Source organism: Scleropages formosus, chromosome 8 (genome assembly GCF_900964775.1).
Source record: "Scleropages formosus chromosome 8, fSclFor1.1, whole genome shotgun sequence".
Taxonomy (NCBI): domain Eukaryota; kingdom Metazoa; phylum Chordata; class Actinopteri; order Osteoglossiformes; family Osteoglossidae; genus Scleropages; species Scleropages formosus.
In genome coordinates, this window is record NC_041813.1 from 16058999 (window position 1) to 16077301 (window position 18303).

The 18303-nt window shown below is 46.5% G+C and overlaps 1 protein-coding gene across 2 annotated transcripts in view; it reads left to right on the top strand.

Moving 5' to 3' along the window:
- Nucleotides 1-264: 264 nt before the first annotated feature.
- Nucleotides 265-18303, top strand: part of notch3 (notch receptor 3) — a 33714-nt gene continuing 15675 nt past the window's right edge. The window contains exons 1-8 of one of the 2 annotated variants that reach the window (XM_018754569.2): nucleotides 265-740; nucleotides 2621-2693; nucleotides 15206-15348; nucleotides 15674-16009; nucleotides 16646-16768; nucleotides 16872-17105; nucleotides 17216-17371; nucleotides 17457-17642. In XM_018754569.2, the coding sequence (XP_018610085.1) occupies nucleotides 680-740; nucleotides 2621-2693; nucleotides 15206-15348; nucleotides 15674-16009; nucleotides 16646-16768; nucleotides 16872-17105; nucleotides 17216-17371; nucleotides 17457-17642 (1312 nt within the window). In that variant the 5' untranslated portion in view covers nucleotides 265-679. The remainder of the gene's footprint in view (nucleotides 741-2620; nucleotides 2694-15205; nucleotides 15349-15673; nucleotides 16010-16645; nucleotides 16769-16871; nucleotides 17106-17215; nucleotides 17372-17456; nucleotides 17643-18303) is intronic. The other variant, XM_018754570.2, reaches the window with a different exon arrangement.

The following is an 18303-nucleotide window of genomic DNA, read 5'->3' on the forward strand; positions in this document are numbered from 1 at the left end:
AGTTCTGCTTTCAGACCCTTTGGGTTTGGGTCTGGACATTCCACCGCCCTCCCGAGAGACACCGTTAATTGTTCTATTGGCAGGAGTCTCCTTAGGAATTAGTTGTCTGGGGAACAAAGACCCTTGAGAAATAGATCCTACAACTTTCTGTGCCTTATCTCTTTGGGCTTTAGCAGAAAGACAAGGAACCACGTTGGTGGAGCTGCTCGATTTTTAACCCGAAATATTGAAAAAGCCCATATTTCGCCACAGTTTTGCGGGACCGGCACCGGCAATGCGCGCTTAGTGTTGAGGCGGAAGGAGCCGTCCTTTCTGCGTTCGGCCGAGAGGAGGAGGAGGAGGAGGAGGAGGGGAGGGCGGAGTAATACGGCGTTTCTTTTTGAGTTCTGACCTGCGCTAAAGTGGAGAAAAGTTTCCAAGTTGTCGGGGTGTTTCGAGGCGCGACGCGGCTGCCTTCGAGCTGCGGATGAAAAAAAACTAAATATATATTACGGAGTTGGACTATTTACATTTAACCGTTTTTGCAAATATTTCAAAGAAACCCCGAATTCAGTGAACTTTATGTCTCTGTCCTATCACGGCGTGATTTCTTGGAACTTTGACCATTGTGTGATTTTTTAATGGATGAATTATTACTAACACTTTGAAGAGAAGCGTCGGAAAAAGAAATTCCACAAGCATGGGGAATTACTCTATTTGGATATTTCTATGGATTGTATACCGTATCCAGTATTGCGAAGGTAAAGTGAATTGACTCTGTTAGTTGCAACAAGTTGCCTATGGAATGATAGCGGATAGCGGAGTTGTCATAATGACTTTAACAGCCAAATACAGAAATTTGTTCTGAAATGTGTCTTGACTGACTGCGTTCCACTGATCATTTTGATGAGCAAATCGTTAATCGATAAATTAATCATGTCTCTCGTACCTAAACCGGCTTTCGATCTTAGACTTATACCTCCTTTTAGGCTTAGTTTAAATTCCGACGGAGATTACCGAACCAGGCTACCTTCAGTCATTTGTAAAAGAAAGCAGCGGATCAAAATTTAAAAGATTTAACTTTGACATGATGACCCAAGGTTTCATATCATCATGGTGGCTCATTATTAAGATGGGGGAATAATTATTATGTGCTGGATTGCATGATTTTTACCTTTCCTTGTTTTCTTTTAATTCTGGATTGTACTTATTAAAAATATATTCGCAGTGAGTGTTGCGCATCTGGTTACACGTGATCGCGTTCCGATGGGGGATTTGGCTTTCCAGGTGACACTGTGTGTCTGTGGAGTCTGTCACAGCGGGGCCGGTGTTCTGCGAATGGGAGCTCTGAAAGGCAGAACACCACCGTGAGAAAATCATTAAACGGGATCGGATGGTCAGCATTCCAGCCAGTTCCTCGCGGGTCACACTGTTGGGAAAGAATGCGCGCCATCCATCCGCGGTGTGCGCGCTTGACAAGCTGCGAGATCGAGGATGATCGGCTCCTTGCTCGCATCCTTTGCCTCCGCGGAGTGCGCATCATGTCTATGTGGAGCGCAGCTTCGGAGTTTCTGGATTTGAATGCATGTGGGTGGGTTGGATGGGGGTGGGGTCCTTAGATGCTTCGTGGGGCTGGGTGGAAGTTTGTGTGTGCGTGAAGGGGGGGGTTGGTTGGGGTGGTGGGCCATACCCCTCCTTTTTACAAACAAAGAGCTTTTAACAATTGAACTTTGTTTTTTAGAAGGGGGTGGGGAGAAGGGGTAATGAGTGTGAGAATATTATTTAAAATTCTAAAATAATTACCTGACTGATGGCGCTGCGCTTCAAGATTTTTACCGCTCTGCTTCCGCATCTTTTTAATTGGCGAAAATGTTGCTTTCATGTGGTAGATCGTAACATTGCGGGATTTTTCAAGCCGTTTGCTGCGGTTTGGACTGTGCAAAAAAAAAAAAACGAACTGAACATGTTTTCGCAAAACTTTTAAAAGATAAAATGAGCCGCTGTTTGAGAAAAATCACAACTCCCATCTCTGAATTTTCTTGAGAAAATCCAGTTTGAGGTTCCAACTTGTTAACTTTCAAGGCAAATAGCATTTGAACACTTGGATTAAACTGAAACAATATCGGGAGCTAATCGGTTTCATGCATAACATTAGCGTGGTGGTTACAGCAGTTACCTTAAATTTGAAGGACCCAGATTCAAAACCCGTTCCCCCTAGCATAAATTGCAGCAGTAAAAATGTACTTACTGTCTAAATACTTAAAGAAGCTCAGGAGTTCGTGTGTTTAAATGATAGTTAATGATAATTAATGAAACGAACTATTTGCGCGGCACTGATTTAAACCCAACGGATTACCAAGTGTCCCATCATTTAAGCATTCGCAGTTTTAACATAGCTTCAGCATACACAGTGAAAAAAGCTCATAATACATCCCGCTCGATGATGAAAATGATACTTGTGCGATTTGAGTTTCAACAGCGAAAAGTTGCTCAACCACGAAAACTGCAAGAAGTACTTTGGACAGCGTGACACAAAGCTCCTCGCGCGTCTTCTCTGCAGGTCGATGCGCTCTGCTGTTTTGTCCGCTATCGACAGCAAATGATCTCCTCACACTGACATCGTCTCCCTTGTTTTGCGCAGGTGTGCACTGCGTGGACACCCACCAGCCGTGTGAAAACGAAGGAACGTGCATCGAGTCCACCTCGCGATGCGTGTAAGTGTCCTGTTCATGCTGAAGACACCCATCCAAACCTGTGTTATAAACCTGAATCAAGACAAGTTTCCAGGACATTTTTCCTTTTGGGTGAGGGGGGTGACAATTTCATGGTCACCCTCACACTTGCAATGTAAAGACTGTGACGAAGGTGTGCTAATGCGGCGGCGGCGGCGGCGGGGGGAGGGGGGGGTACAAGTGACTCCAGGTTCCAGTTTAACAAGCGCGAGCGTGCGCTTTATCATTCGCTTATCGCGCAACTTTTGTTTCAAGTTTCCGTCCGTTTTCAGTCTTGGCACCTTCGGTTTATTAGTTTAGTGACCTGGGCGTTGCTGTAGAGAAATCACTTTAACCGTTAACGTCATGTTGCAATCACTTCATCATCAGCCGCATTGATTGAATAGCTCCCCTTGATCCCGGCCGCGGCACCTGCAAGGTGGAGGGCTTGAGTTGTGAAAGAGCAGTCTCCCACATCGAATTCCTCCTTCTAACCAGGTGGCGTTTACGGGCTCTTTGGCAGGGACGCATTGATTGTATGGCAATTCCTTCGCGCCACTTGCCATCATTAGGGCAAATTCCAGTGCCGTCGCATTATTATGTGGCGCAGGCCGGGGGTTGTTTGCTCCCCGCTCTCTCTGCTCCCGCTTCATCGGATCGGGGACTGATGTTGCGCGGCGCTTCAGCCATTAGGCTTTTTCTTTTTTTCCAACGGAGAAACGTGGGAAACGATCCTCCTAGTTACATATAAGTACACGGCGAGGCCATCGGTTTATTTACTGTTGCGTGGAGGAATGACCGAACCGTCGCCGTGTTTTCAAATGGGAGGCAAACCGCCCCCGGGGGGCCGTGGTTTAGGGTTCCGCGGAACAAAAGCGCTCCGGCTTGCAGCGGTTCTGCTCTTTGTCTGCCGGCACATTACCGGACCAAAGGCTCCGCTGCAGCAGCTTTTATTACTTTATGGGATACGACCATCCTTTATCCGAGCGCAGGGGGGTCATAGTTGTAAAAAAAAAAAAAAAAAAAAAAAAAAAAAAAAAAAGGCAGACGGTTCAACAGTCTTCTCGCTAATTGTATTTCAGTGAAAAAGAAATAAACTACCGGTGTTATATATGTGAAAGAGTTGTTGGCAGAACTGAAAAAATGACATTTCTCATAATGCGTCCAGATTAATACAAATACTAAGAATACACTATAACACTGTGACAGTGACGCTTTCATGGAAATATGACACTGGCAGTTTGCAGATATTAGTTTTTTCCCCAGAGTTATTACTGGTAGAGTTGTAGTAATGGAGGTATTAAGTGGAACTGGACAGCAGATGAACTTAAACCTGCTGGCTCCTCAAACAGCGGATGTCAGGAGAGCAAGGGAGAGGGACACTCTGTTGACTGTGGTTCAGTGTGGTTGCCGTTAAATGCATTGAAACTCGTGGCCTCAGCGCAGTGCCAGAGAGAAGTGTTCTAACAGAGACGTGTGCCAAAACCAAAGCCTGACCTCAGTACTTGTCACATGGGCTTGGAGGGTTAAATCTCTGCACTGTGAATTCCTGTCCTGCAGATAAAACCAGACTGTTGTCTGTTTGCGCTCTGCAACCAAGCTGGCCCACGTTACCGGATGCTGAGGGAATTTCTCAGACATGTGGGCAGGGAAGAGTGTCTCTGGACAGCTGTTACCCCACCCCCCACACATCCCATTACGCATGCAGTGTCCGCAGCCCTCCCACACAGGCTCACACTAATGCAACACACACTACCCTGAGTTCTACGCTTATTTTCCTTACTCTAGGACTCTACTTGGCAAACCGACCCGGCACCAGAACTAACTTTGCTAAGATCTAGTTATCAACAAATAACTGTAGCCTCACAAGCACTGAGGGGGACGGATGAGTGTTAAAAGACCTTTACACAAACTCACAGCTGCTGGATAGGTCTTGCTTCTTGCTCAGCTGAGGTGGTGTTTGTGGCTGTGAGGTGCTACGTGGAGGCTCTCAACAGCGACCCACAGCAAAGGAGGGTTTGGCTGGATCACCTAATGTGCTCCAAGTACCCAGCAGATGAAACATTAACCTGCTCATCCACCTCAGCCCCCAGAGGCATGCTATAAACATTGAAACTGCATGGTCACGAAAAGCCCACAGTGTCTGTCAATCATTATTCACAGTCAATCAAGCTTGACTTCAGAGCACCACCATTCTAGTTTATATATTAATTAAGAGTTTTTATTATAGCACCACAAATTTCCTTTAGGTCCTGCTTTTGAGTGGCTGAGCTCTTCAATCATGGTCTACCAGTCCATGTGTTTTCATAGTAGCAATCTAGCTCTCTTCCCACCGGCACTCTCACCTTATCATGCCCTGTGTCTGCCCTGCCCCGTGAATGTCCCGCTCAGCTGAGTGAGCGGGTACACGCTGAGCGTGTCGAGGGACATGCTACGATTGTTCAGAAGAGAAGGGAATTTCAAAAGAAACGGGACATAAAATATCTTCACAGTGCACAGTAAAAGGACAAACAGGCCTGCCCTGGGCTATTGCAGCAGGGAAGCAGTTGGACTCGTTTGGGAGAGAGGACAAGAGTGTAACCAGAGTCCACCCAGAGCAGAGAGCAGCCTTTTTTCTTCAGAAACTTAGTTGTAACCGGGCACCAGTGGTCACAAAGAGGAGGTCATAGAGAGGGGCTGTAGAAAGGGCAGATCAGAGGGGCAGACAAAGGAGGAGAAAAACAGGTATTGCTGAGAGGGAAGGCAGGGTGAGATTCAAGACATGTAAAAAGGGACACGGGGATTTAACTTTTAGAGTTGAAAATAAATGTCAAGGGGACGCTGTTTTAGTATCAGACAAGGTAGAGTGATGTACGTTCAGGATGTCTAAAAAGTCTCTTGCAAGCTATCAGAAGCTCCCTCGTAGCATCAGCTTGTCCCACCCTTTAGAAATGTGGCACGAAACATCACTACCATTGGGACTCTTTTGCTCCAGAGCTATTAGAACCTGCCTCAGCTCCTCTTGAGAAACCTTGTGCTGGTCTAATGTTGAAATCTAGTTGTGCTTCTCTCTTTTTGTCCTCGCTGCCTGACTTCTGAGGGATGTGAAGTTTCACTTTTATAGTGGCTATCCCATTTATCCTGGGACATGGTTTGCACTGAGGTGATGAGGGAACAGGAAATAGACAGTCCCGCCTTGAAGGCTACTAGGTCATCCTGGCCTGGAATGCAGGGCTTTCCTGTAGGTTAAATGTCTCTTCCTTTTCAAATCCACCCCAGTGCATACGGACCCAGTTGCAGAAGGGTTTACTAGTGGGGGGGGTCACAAACCTCTGGTCACTCAGAGGATAATCTGCAGCAAGGGTCATCAACCCTGGTCTTTAAACACTGCAGGGTGTGTTGGCTTTCGTTCCACCTGAGCTCTGAATAAGTCATCTGTGACTGGTATTATGACTGAACATACTGCATCATTCAAATCACTTTTCTCACTTGCATTTACCTGAATTAAATTTTGACAACCATTACGTGTGCATTCTTCCTAAAAGATTAATCAAGTATGAAGCTGAAACAGAATTTAAAAAAATAGAATAGAAAATAGAATTTTATTTATGGTAGATTAGATTGTTCGATTTATCTGTTTTTCAGAACATCTTTTTTTTAGTAAATATTAAATGCTCATTGTTTCATTCAAATGGGGGGGACGCGGTGGTGCGGCGCGCTTGGCCGAGGCCCGCTCTCTGGCAGGTCTGGGGTTCGAGTCCTGTTTGGGGTACCTCGCGACGGACTGACGTCCTATCCTGGGTGTGTCCCCTCCAGCCCCATGCCCTGTGTTGTCGGGTTAGGCTCCGGCTTGCCGCGACCCCACTTGGGACAAGCGGCTTCAGACTGTGTGTTTCATTCAAGTAAATGTAAAGGACCAACAACATTTACAAATATTTGCTTACATTTCCACCATTACTGTAATTATTATGCTGTAAAGAAACATTTGTCTAGCATGACCAAAAAAACTAGTTCTCATCTAATTATCGCCTGCCCTCAAAAACCCAATCTCAAACACACACACTGGCTGAAGCCGCTTGTCCCGAGCGGGTTCGCGGCAAGCCGGAGCCCAAAATCAAGGTTGAGTAATTAAGAACTTGGCTTCAAAGGAAACACCACCAAACTCTGAAGCATATTATCAGCAGGGCTGCCAGCACCTGATATAGAAAAATAAAAAAGTTGCTGTGGATACAACTGCCTGAGAAATTTCCACAGAGAATTTGTAAAATAAAAATACAAATAACCGCTGCACCTCCAGTCTCACACGCATTGATCTGACACCTTGAGACACAGGTGAGTGAGCAAGAAACTTGGAGCCGTGCTGCTGACAGGCAGTTATAGGATTAATATTCAGCTGCTTTGCTCCTTTGCGTGTGGCCTCACAAAGGAGACCTTACAGTTGAGCAGAGTGCGCAGATTGTAAAAGTGCGGTTGAGCACCAGTTTTAAGGTGAGTAGGAAGATTTTGCAGTGTGTAAGAGCTTTCGCGTGTAGCCTGAGTCAGATGCAGGTGCAGGCAAGGCTCGAAGCAAGCAGGTACAGGTGCCCAATGACTAAGGTTTGAACAGGTGAGATCAGAAACTGCAAAAACAGATGTGTCATAGTTGCCAGTTCAGTGAAAGTTGGACTTGTCTGGAACCATGTGTTGACGTCATTATTTGTAAATTAAAAATTATGCTATCTTATTGGTTAGTATTGTAGTTACCGAAGTTTCCTAGATGATGCTGCCAAGACAAACTAGCTCCAGTAATATTGGAAAGAGGAAAAAATATTGAAATGTATCACCCCAGTGAACTTGACTCTAGTAGGCAATGAGTGGTGTTTCAAGAAGTCAAGATTTGCAGCTGGATTTCAAAATTCTTCCGTGTCTTCCATGACTTTTTTATATCGCTCTATTGCTATCGCTTGGAACCTTGGTTAAAATACGGGCTGCTATGATGGAATGTATCAGCACTGCTTCCTGTTCTTATTTCCATATCCAAGTGGGGTGCCTTGGTGAAATCGGTGGGCTTTTACTTGGAACCACAAACCATTTAAAGATTAACGTTCACTGGCTTGATGAGAAACCACTGGGAGTAGTTTATAAAGAGTGACCAAGTATAGCAAATGGAATGGGGACTCTTCTGTAGAGTCCTGGTGGGGGTGGGTAGCCAGCGTAGGGGAGTGTGCGGTTGTGGGCTGGATAATTAGGCAGATTGAGAGGGTGTCATGCAGACATAGGGGTATGTTGGGGGAGGGGGTTTAGACAGCTGGTGGATGTTGTGATGGTAATCCTGCAGAGTCAGCCTTCACAAAGGAGGAGTTGGAGGGCCAGGTGCTGGCATTGAGGGGCCGACTGCCCCATGCGGGGAGCGGCAATGGGGGCCAGAGAGTCCCGAGGCTCATTCTGATGGCCACGGTTTTGGAGACCATAGACTGACCTTTGTCTACATGTCCTCACAACTACAGTTGCAAAGAGAGGAACAAGCTACAGTACTACTGCAGTACTCAGCTATGAAAAGAACCTGTCTTCCTGGGTACTGGAGGATGTACTGGCATATGGATAACTCAGTCCTTCTCAAGCCTTACTATTGGAGTGTAAGCGATCTAGTGTGTCTCAGTATTCACCATTGGAGTAAGAATAAGTCTTTCTCACTGTGACTACTGAAGTATGAAAAAAGCTAGCCTTTTTAATACCAAAACAGCCTGTACTCAGCTTTTCCAATGGAGAGCACAGATTGAGACATTCTGTACACAAATGCATTTAGGCTGCACAACACACATGTGGTTAACTATGATCAGAATGGACCGGTGTAAGTGTTCCTTGTTGGTCCATTAGGGCGGAACATCTCTGGCTGTCCCTTACTGGCTTCATGGCTTCTCTTTTGCTGTCATCTCAAGAATGCTCTTGACATGCTTCGCTTGGAGATGTTCATAACAGGGGTTGATTTAAATGAGGGGGCAGGGCGGGGGCTAATAAGGGCACTCCGATTGTCAGGCAAGTGATCTACAGATGTTGGGATGACTCGGATCCATCTCCAGCTTTGTGTGGCTCGGTTGCTCCTGAGAGGACAGTGTTGATGTGCGTTGAATGTCTTCAGCCAGACGAGTGTTATACTGGGAACTGGGCACGTTGTGTCCTTACTCACAGCCATAACTCATTTGTTACATTATCAGACGGACGTACATTCCCATGCTTTGTTGGGCTCCTCTGATTGGAATGCGGGAACATATTTTGCAGGCTCTGTTGCAGGAAGTGACTTTGACCCTCTTTTCTGTTTAAATTAATTCTCATGGCTTCTAACTGACGTGTTCATCACAGGGGTATAAACACACTACTCACTGCCCTACTGTTACTCACACTAAAGCACAGAGATGAAAGCACAGATGCCAGTCGTTTTTACATCGTCATGTTCATGTTTGACCGCTAATCCCAGAAGACAAGTGCGCAAGTGACTGTTTCGCTACGCAAGCAGTGCGGGGAAAAAAACAGATTTTATGATATTTCACAACTTCCGTCACTTCGGCTGTGAATAACATCTGCATGCCTTAGGCTTTCTTACAATATAGCATAGATGCCTCCCAAAACTAGGCTATAGACAGTGTCACTACTCCCCAAGTCTCTTGTCCTCATCTCCAGCATCTGAGGAAATTTTTTTTTTCTTTTTTTTGGAACCGCTAGTCCCGTACAGGGTCGGGGGGAACCGGAGCCTACCCAGTAACACAGGGCATAAGGTCAGAGAGGGAGGGGACACACCCAGGACGGGACACCAGTCCGCCACAAGGCACCCCAAGCGGGACTCGAACCCCAGACCCAGTGGAAAACAGGACCCGGTCCAACCCATTGCACCACCGCACCACCACGCCCCCCTTCTGAGGAAATATTTGAGTGTAATTACCATTCACGGCCTGGGAGCTTCTCATGGACAACCCAAGGGAGAGAACAGCTTATTTATCAAATTGACAGTTTTTTTTGTTTTTGCTTTTTTGACTGTTGTTTTGTCGTGGAGGGAAAACTGGGCTCAAGTTGGGAGGTTTGAGGGAGAACCTCCAGAGAGGCAGAAGTCAATAAATATTCCTTTAATTCACTTGCAGTTGATGTGCATGGATCTAGAGCATATGGGGACTATTGTTTCCTCATCCAATAATATTATTCTTGAGACCCTTATAAAGGGAACATGAAACTGCAAGGGCTTTGAGCAAGCCCTTGTGGAATAGAGACAGATTCCAGGTGACTAGCATTTTCTGGGGAAAGATGGAGAAGAAGAGTTGATGGGCAGGAAAAGTAACGGCAACGTGCCAGAGTAAGGGAAAAATGCATTCATCCAGTAATGCATTCAGGAGGAATGCAAGGTTGAGCTTGGAGAGACGTATCCTACCCACTGATGTGAGTTCTTCACTCTACCTGCCCTGTTAACTCACATATAATTATTATGGTTGGAAAAGGTTCCTAGCTGCCATCTCCAAATGGAATTCTTTTTTCTTCCCTCTCCCCAGGGGTTAGCTTCAGGTCGCCTGGTGGGGTTTGGAGAAAGAGAGCTGAGGCCTCCCTTGGAAATGTCCCCTACCCTGAAACATATGGGATGTGGTTTGTGGGCTGTGGCCAGTCTTGGACCAGGTCTCGCTTGTGTTCGAAATGGTTTCTGAGAAGTTCAGTTTGCAAGCTTGTTCAGAATGGAAAACATGTAGGAAGACTTTTCTTCTTAGTACTATCTACCATCACACAGAAAAGACAGACTCCTGTCCTCTAGTAAGGCCACTGGACCACAGGACAGAGACCCTCTTCAGAGCTACCACAGCCAGTGAACCATAATCCCTCAAGGAATTTCTCTCACCCTGTTTTACCATGGTAGACACATTTTACAGTAAGGAGTTTTTCCCGTCTTTGTGTTCATGTAGTTAACATTCATGCCATGGGTGAGCACTAGATATCCTCTAGTGGTGATTTCAATGCCTCTATTGTCTCTCAGTGGCCATTGTTAGTCAATGGACGCTGTGGGTTACAAACAAAAAACCCACAATCATATAACTTTTTAGACATTTCTTTCCTTTCATTCACTTGCACTTCGACAGTGTATAGTGTTATATTTAAATACAGGAGGGAGAAAATTGACTCTTTTGAAGTACTCAAGAGTGTCCTCCTGGAACCCCCTCCCACTCCCCAACACTGGGTTACTGTTGCCACAGCGACAGCTGAAGCCTGTCGTTCGGTGAGAGACTGGGTCCTGAGAGCTAGTCTGTTTGGTACACTGCACCCCCTTCTCACACACAATGGGCTTCTGACTACTTCAGCTCTTTTATTTGAGCCACAAAACCTTCCCTACCCCCACTGTGGTTCTTTTGGGTGTGTGGGGGAGGGGAGGAGTGTCTCCAAGTCGTCGTTGGCCCTCTCACGAAGGCAGTGGGCCCATGGGGGAGGCCGAGGTTTTCGACAGCCCTTTCTCTTTCCCAGCCTGACTGACTTCATTAAGAAGACAGTTTTTCTCAGCCACACAAGTTCAGTGGCAAGTAAAAGGGCTATTTGGGATTTTTCTTGAAGGTTTTTCATTGCTCTTCATCAGTAGGGTTGGGTGGCTTCACACTGAGTCATGCCCTGAGAACAGGCCATGGCTTGTTCCAAGGGCCATGTCTAGTAGAACCTGTTGGAGGCTGGCAGGATGTTTCAGCAACCAGCTACCTAGGGATGTGGTACACGACCTCTACTTACTTGTATGACTTCCTAAGTGTAATGCCAGAGTAACATTACCTGCTACATGACCCCAGCAGAGGAAACCAAGGATTGGGTTACAAAGGGATGAACAGAAGTGTGGAGGCCTGGCCGTATAAATCATGTTACCAGAAGAAAACACTACGTTTCATCCCTTGCCCATGGAATGGTCATACTACATGGTCAGATTCAGAAAGTGTCCTTTACAGACTCTTGAAGATGCGGCTGCAAACTGCCCCAGGGTTACTGACAGAAATTTTCAATGTTGCTGGCATTGTAAATTGTCAATGTAATGTTGGAAAAGGCTTGGAAATAGAGAATCCTCATAAGCTTTTTTTGTGCGATACCATGCCCTGTCCCATTATCCTTACACTGAGCCACAGATGTGTGTAATTGCACATACAACTAACACTGATCCTGCTAGTGCCCTTGGACTGCTAGGGTCTCAGAAACAACACAGTATCTCTCAAAACTGTACCAAAAGTAGCTTAAGTAGAATAAATTCTTTGTCATTGGGAATGAACTGTGAGAAAAGTAATGAACTTGAGTTGAAGCCATACAACTCCCTTTTCTCTCTGTCTTAAAGAGTGGCTCTATTGTTAGCCCCCCCATCATCCTCTTCCCCTTACCCTCCCGATAGCAGCAGCCAGACAGCCTCAACGCCACTGACAGATGCAGACAGATGTTTCGTTGCAGCTGTCCGGATTTGTCTACTATGTTGTGACACATAGGCAATGCTATCCACCACACCCCTACCCTCTCTTGTCTGGGCCAATGCTTTTCCCCTCAGTCATTGAGGTCAGAGGTCAGATGTCACATCTCTTCAGCACAGCCCGCTTCACCTGCTACAAAAGCTGGCCAGTGCGGCCAAATGCAGCCTCTCTGCTTCAGGTCAGTCCCTTAGCCATGTTTTCGAATGCCACATTTGTGTGCACAGACACCGCTAACATGTTTTACAGCTGTTTGTGGCCTGATGCTTCCCCTTTCTTGTGAAATGACAAGGCCAGTTTGCACTTGTAAGCACCATTTTGAACTTCCTCCAAAGAAGGAACAGCCTGGTCCTGTTCCACTGAAATTGCTTGGGTAGGGTGTGATAAGAACCATATGGTAGCCATAGGCAAAAAACTGACAAAGAATGTGTTTTGGCTACAGTGTTCTGTGTGTTTTCAAAGTGACACAAAAGGCTTTTCCACCGGGTGAGTTGCAGGTTGGTGTTTCTTAAAGGGGGAACTGTGTCTTCTTTAGAACATGTGTATTAACATTACACATGGAAACATAACAAAAAAGTGACACGTTCAGACAAGCTCTGATGCACCTGCTTCAGGAATTTAAAAAAAAAATCAAGTCCCTTGCTGACATTTACTGTGGGAACAAATGTTTCTCCAGCGGTCCACCTGCATACTTGTATGGTCATTTCCTGTTTGAATCTCTAACCTTCTGGACACACTGTTCCTTAACTATTACACCTAAGTTCTGCCTCCTCCTCTTGAACCTCACCCTAACCCACCTCCATAAAATCAATTCACTTTAGAGTGTGTCTGTTTATATAGTCTTGTGTCTCTCAGGATACAAAGAAGGAATGGGTTAATATTCCCAAAAAAACAATAATGAAACACATTGTCACTTGCTGTTGTGTGATTTACACAGTTCTGCTAAGAGCAATATTAGTAACAAGGAGCAGGACTTCAAGTAACTAAAATAGTAATGTATGACGGTGTCACTACACAGAATCACTAGTGGTACATGCACATACACATGTAAGCATACACCTGGAGGCATGCATGTACTGACATTGTGTATATGTGACTAGAGTATCAGTCAACTGCTTAGAAAGGTCACAGTTTAAAATATAAACTGTGGAATGGGGAGCACATCATAAGAGTGGAGGGTGCTTACATTTACATTTACATCTATTCATTTAGCAGGCGCTTTTCTCCAAAGCGATGTACATCTCAGCGCCCCAGTACCAATGCGCCCCCAAGAACTCATCCCTTGTCCTGAACCCCCCTTCCTCCTTTGTCTTGCACTACTGAGTGATCCCTGAGATTCCAGACATAGTTAATTTGCTTCTAAATAAACCCAGCCAAGCCATGACAAATAGCCAAGGGGACAAGGAGGGAGGGGGGTCCTTTTCTTCTATATGATTGGTGGGATGTCAGGCTTGCTCATTCATCTGTGAAGTTGCTATGGTGACAGGGATCTGAGTGTTTTCAGAGCAGGAGACTAGGGATTACAGGAAATATGACATTCTTGGGCTAGCAGACCTCCATTCTGCCCAGTGCTCAATCTGATTGCTATTACCATCACAATCAGGATGGTGACCTTTGCCATCTGACCTCCCAGCAGGGGGACAGAAGAAGAGTCGGCAGGACACAGGTGTAGCTCAGCAGCTAAAGAAAACCTAGGAGGCTCTTCATTGTACAGCTTCCAGTTTATAGTTTTGTCCAGGTTTCCTGGGCTTTGTTCCGTTCACTCGGTTGCCTGTGCAAATTATTTTTTTGATTTAGATAAGTATAAATTAAGTTGAAACTTCTGTGCTGTTCTCGGACATGTCCGTCACTTTGTAGAAAAGCGTCTGCCAAATGAATAAATGTAAATATAAAATCTGAAAAAGAGAGTCAGGGTGCACTGTACACATATGGACTAGGCATCCTGGGAACTGCAAGTTTCAGGGTTAAGAATTGTTGCTTTTCAGTATTGTGTGGTTAGTACATTCATGCAACATTACACATCAGTGCTGAGCTGAAGTGGACTGCAGGAGAGCACTTCCACTGCTATAGAGAAAAGGAACTTTGAAAAGAGGTCCAAAAACTAGCACACGGTGAGCTTTGAATCGTTCTGGCACACCAGTGGCATGGAAAGTAGATGCACATTACGTGGGATGGGTTCTCCCCCCCTCTTTTGCCAGGTCTGACATGGGTCCAGTAGTGCCCCATGCTCCTCTCATCACTTAGCCTCCCAGAGTCGCAAGTCCCACTGGCTGGCTGCCATTTTTGTGCCACTTTAAGGTATTTCCTCCTGCCAAGATCTGGCCTCTGTCATGGTAAGGATTGCGCCCACACTGTGGACACCTGTGGATTCTAGTGAGCTCACGTTACGGGGTATCCAGAGGGAAATGGGGCTAAGTGTAACAACCTGTCTTCCTGTCCAATGACATCCACTTCTAAGCGAGTCATCATAATCACTCTCTTTTCTGCATTCAGCTCAGTTGTGAAACTTTCAGCAAGTAACTATTCAAACAGGATCCTGTCTCGGGTGAAAGTGGTCATCTTGACCACTTTGTTTGAGAAACACGCCACACACGCAAAAGAGGACAACTAAAGGAGAGGGGAAGAAGTAATGAGAGAGGAATGTGGGTTGGCGTCAAGTGGAACTGAGTCTTTCCAGCTGGGGGGGATGAACATGTCTGTTTCGGAGAGGGGCAGCTCGACAGCTGTTTAAGATGAAGATGAGCGTGGCAGAAGGCTGCGGTCTTGCTGCTTCTTATACTCTGGAAGCGTAAGCTTGCCATGGCTTTGCCCTAGAACCCAACATCCATACAAAAGCCACCGTGAATTAACTGTCTTCAGTCATAATGGCCAGTAATTAGCTACAGAACCATGAACACAACTACTCTTCCTCCCTGAAAAACACATGTAAACTTTCATCTATATTTGAGCAGGGAGAGTGTGGGTATCGGTCTGCTTTTTGCAGAGGGTGACTTGTAAAATGAGGGCAGGACGCTTAAATGCTGTTTTGGGTCGTGTCTCTCCGAAATCTAGGCAAAGTTCATTCCAGCCACTGGTCCCACTGAACATGCTGTGTTCCCTCAGATGCCGGCCCGGCTTCATTGGAGTACTCTGTCAGTATCAGGACCCCTGTCACCCATCACCTTGTCTCAATGGGGCTGCCTGCAAGAGCCAGGTGGTCAGCGGTCGACCACAACACTTCTGTGTATGCCAGCGAGGATTTCGAGGTACTCAGCAGCCGTTGTCCGCATGCTTGAGAAAATATCTCATGACTCGGGATGCAGTCTTGCGAGCAGCTGGTAACATAGTGGTTAGAACTGCTGCCTTTGAACCCAAAGGTTGCAGGTTTGAGTCTCACCTCCAGCTGTGGTACCCTTGAGCAAGGGTACTTACCTTAAGTTTTAATGGGAAAAAATTACCCAGGGGTATAAATGGGTGAATATTTGTAAGTTGCTTTGGAGAAAAGTGTCAGCTAAATGAGTAAAATGCAACGATTACTGATGCTCTGCATTTAATATGAAGTAAATTTATTGTAAATACTGCTCTTCGCAGGCCAGGACTGCTCCCTGATTGATGCATGTGCCACCAGCCCTTGTGCCAATGGTGCACGCTGCGTCAACTGGAACAACCGCTACAACTGCTCCTGCCCGCCAGGTTTTCATGGCAAGAACTGTCGCATCGACATTGATGAATGTCAGAAGCCGGGTCAATGCCTGAACGGGGGCGCTTGTGTGAACAAGGCTGGCTCATATGATTGCCAGTGTCCGGCTGGTTATAGCGGGCGCTCCTGCGAGGTGTCCTCTCTGCCCTGCGCCCCCTCCCAGTGCCTCAATGGGGGTACCTGCCGCCAGACAAGTGAGCGCAGCTATGAGTGCACTTGCCTGCCAGGTACAGAAACATGCTTGCTCACATGTGCAGGAACACGCGCAGACACACATAACCTCGTTCACCTGCTCACGCTGATGTACACAGACACTCCCACTCATGACTGTGATCGTGCTGGTGTTGATGTGATAGACTTTCCCATCCCATGTTCACTTCCTGTATGCTATTAATAGCCTTACAGGGGAGAGAGGGTGCAAAGGGATCTGTGTCTCTGTAAACAGTAGGAGTTTATTTTATGGGACCTCCAACTTCTCTCTTGAGAGTAGACAGGAAATGTATTTTGCTGAGGAGGAAGTCATTGAAACTGCAAAATGATTTTTACAAGCACATGCCATAGGGAGCACTTAAATTGGGCCCTTTGCTTGGTGTATTTGTCAGACCCGTCACTCTCACTGTGGGAAAATCTTTCAAACACTTAAACACCTTCCATTCCCCAGAATGCTGCATTTTAAAGAGAGCGAACAGTAGTAGAGAAATGTAAAGAAATGTGGCCGATGGATTGGCTCTTTGTCCACGGTGTCCAGCGTTGCTCTTTTCTTCTCCATTCCGTGCCTTCTACCTCTTCTTCATCCTTACAAAATGTGCCCTGTCCCTCATTCTTTATACTCCTTTCTCTTCTCCCTTCACAATGGTCCTCAGGATTTGTGGGGCATAACTGTGAGGTGAATGTGGATGACTGTCCAGGACACAAGTGCATGAATGGAGGGATCTGCGTGGATGGAGTAAACACCTATAACTGCCAGTGCCTTCCCGAGTGGACAGGTACAGTGCAACATGTGTGATTAGCATTTGGTTGCATACATTGATTTTACTGGATGCCAGCCTCTCTATACTGTACTGTACGCTGCATAATGTGTGTTGACAGGTCAATACTGCGCAGAAGATGTAAACGAATGCCTCATGCAACCAAACGCATGCCACAATGGAGGAACCTGCTTCAACACCAATGGTGGGCACACATGCGTGTGCGTGAATGGCTGGACCGGCGACGACTGCAGTGAAAATATCGATGACTGTGCCATTGCTGTTTGCTTTAACGGGGCCACCTGCCACGACCGTGTTGCCTCTTTCTTTTGCGAGTGCCCTGTGGGCAAGACAGGTGACCTGTTTTTACCAATCACGGTGACACCTCCAGTTCCACAGCCACTGCATAGTCCCCAGGGATGTTCGGACAGGAAGAACCTGATCAGATGTGCTTTGTCTCCGTAGGTCTGCTTTGCCATCTGGATGACGCCTGCGTGAGCAACCCCTGCAATGAGGGCGCCGTGTGCGACACCAATCCCCTGAATGGCCGTGCCATCTGCACCTGTCCTGCCGGCTTTGTGGGCGGAGCCTGCAACCAGGACATGGACGAGTGCTCCATTGGTACACGAGGCAGCTTTCATTGGTGTGCGTCTGTTAGCCTGCCTCTCCATGGGTTTTCTGACTGGCCTCTACTCTCTCTTCTCAGGTGCCAATCCTTGTGAACATTTTGGCAAGTGCGTCAACACAGAAGGTTCCTTCTTATGCCAGTGTGCACGGGGCTACACCGGTCCGCGCTGTGAGATTGACATCAACGAGTGTCTGTCCGGACCATGCCAGAATGATGCCACCTGCCTGGACCGCATCGGAGAATTCACCTGCATCTGTATGCCAGGTAGGCGCCTATACCCACTACAAGCTACACATAACCTCCAACTTGGACACCGAAGGATATTAGAACATAAGAGGTTTTCCATGTTCTCGTGGATTCTCCCTCGTTGTTCCACATGTATGGCAGTTCTTTCCAGCCGTCCTGCAAAAAGTCATTTGTTAGACCATCAGTTTTTGACCCCCAGACTAAGATTAAAAACTGAAGTAGTCAAACGTTTTATACTAGCACTAGTTGTGGACATGAGTAGCAAGAAGGCTATTAACCACATATGGCCGTTGCATGGCCTATGTGTGGGGTAGCCAGTGCCTAGCCAGTGAACAGGGACAGGGTCTCTGGGGAGAGACAGGAGCGAGACGGATGGGTTGGGGGTGAGGGGGATGCCGGCATGTTCTGAATGCTAATGAGTGTGGGAATGGATCCTTGGACAAAAGGGTTCTTCTCCCTCTGAGACACAGGGCAAATGTGTCAATCGCTCATCTTCACCTTCCTCTTCCTCAAGACTCAGACTCAATGCTAGAAGTTCAAATTATGCCTTCATATTTGAGTTTAAAAATATTTTTCATTTATTGCTATGCATGTGTACAGTTTCAGCATTAACTGAACCAATTTGGGTATTAATTATTATTGTAAAGGACTCAAAGCACCATTGCAGTAAGTGGAACCA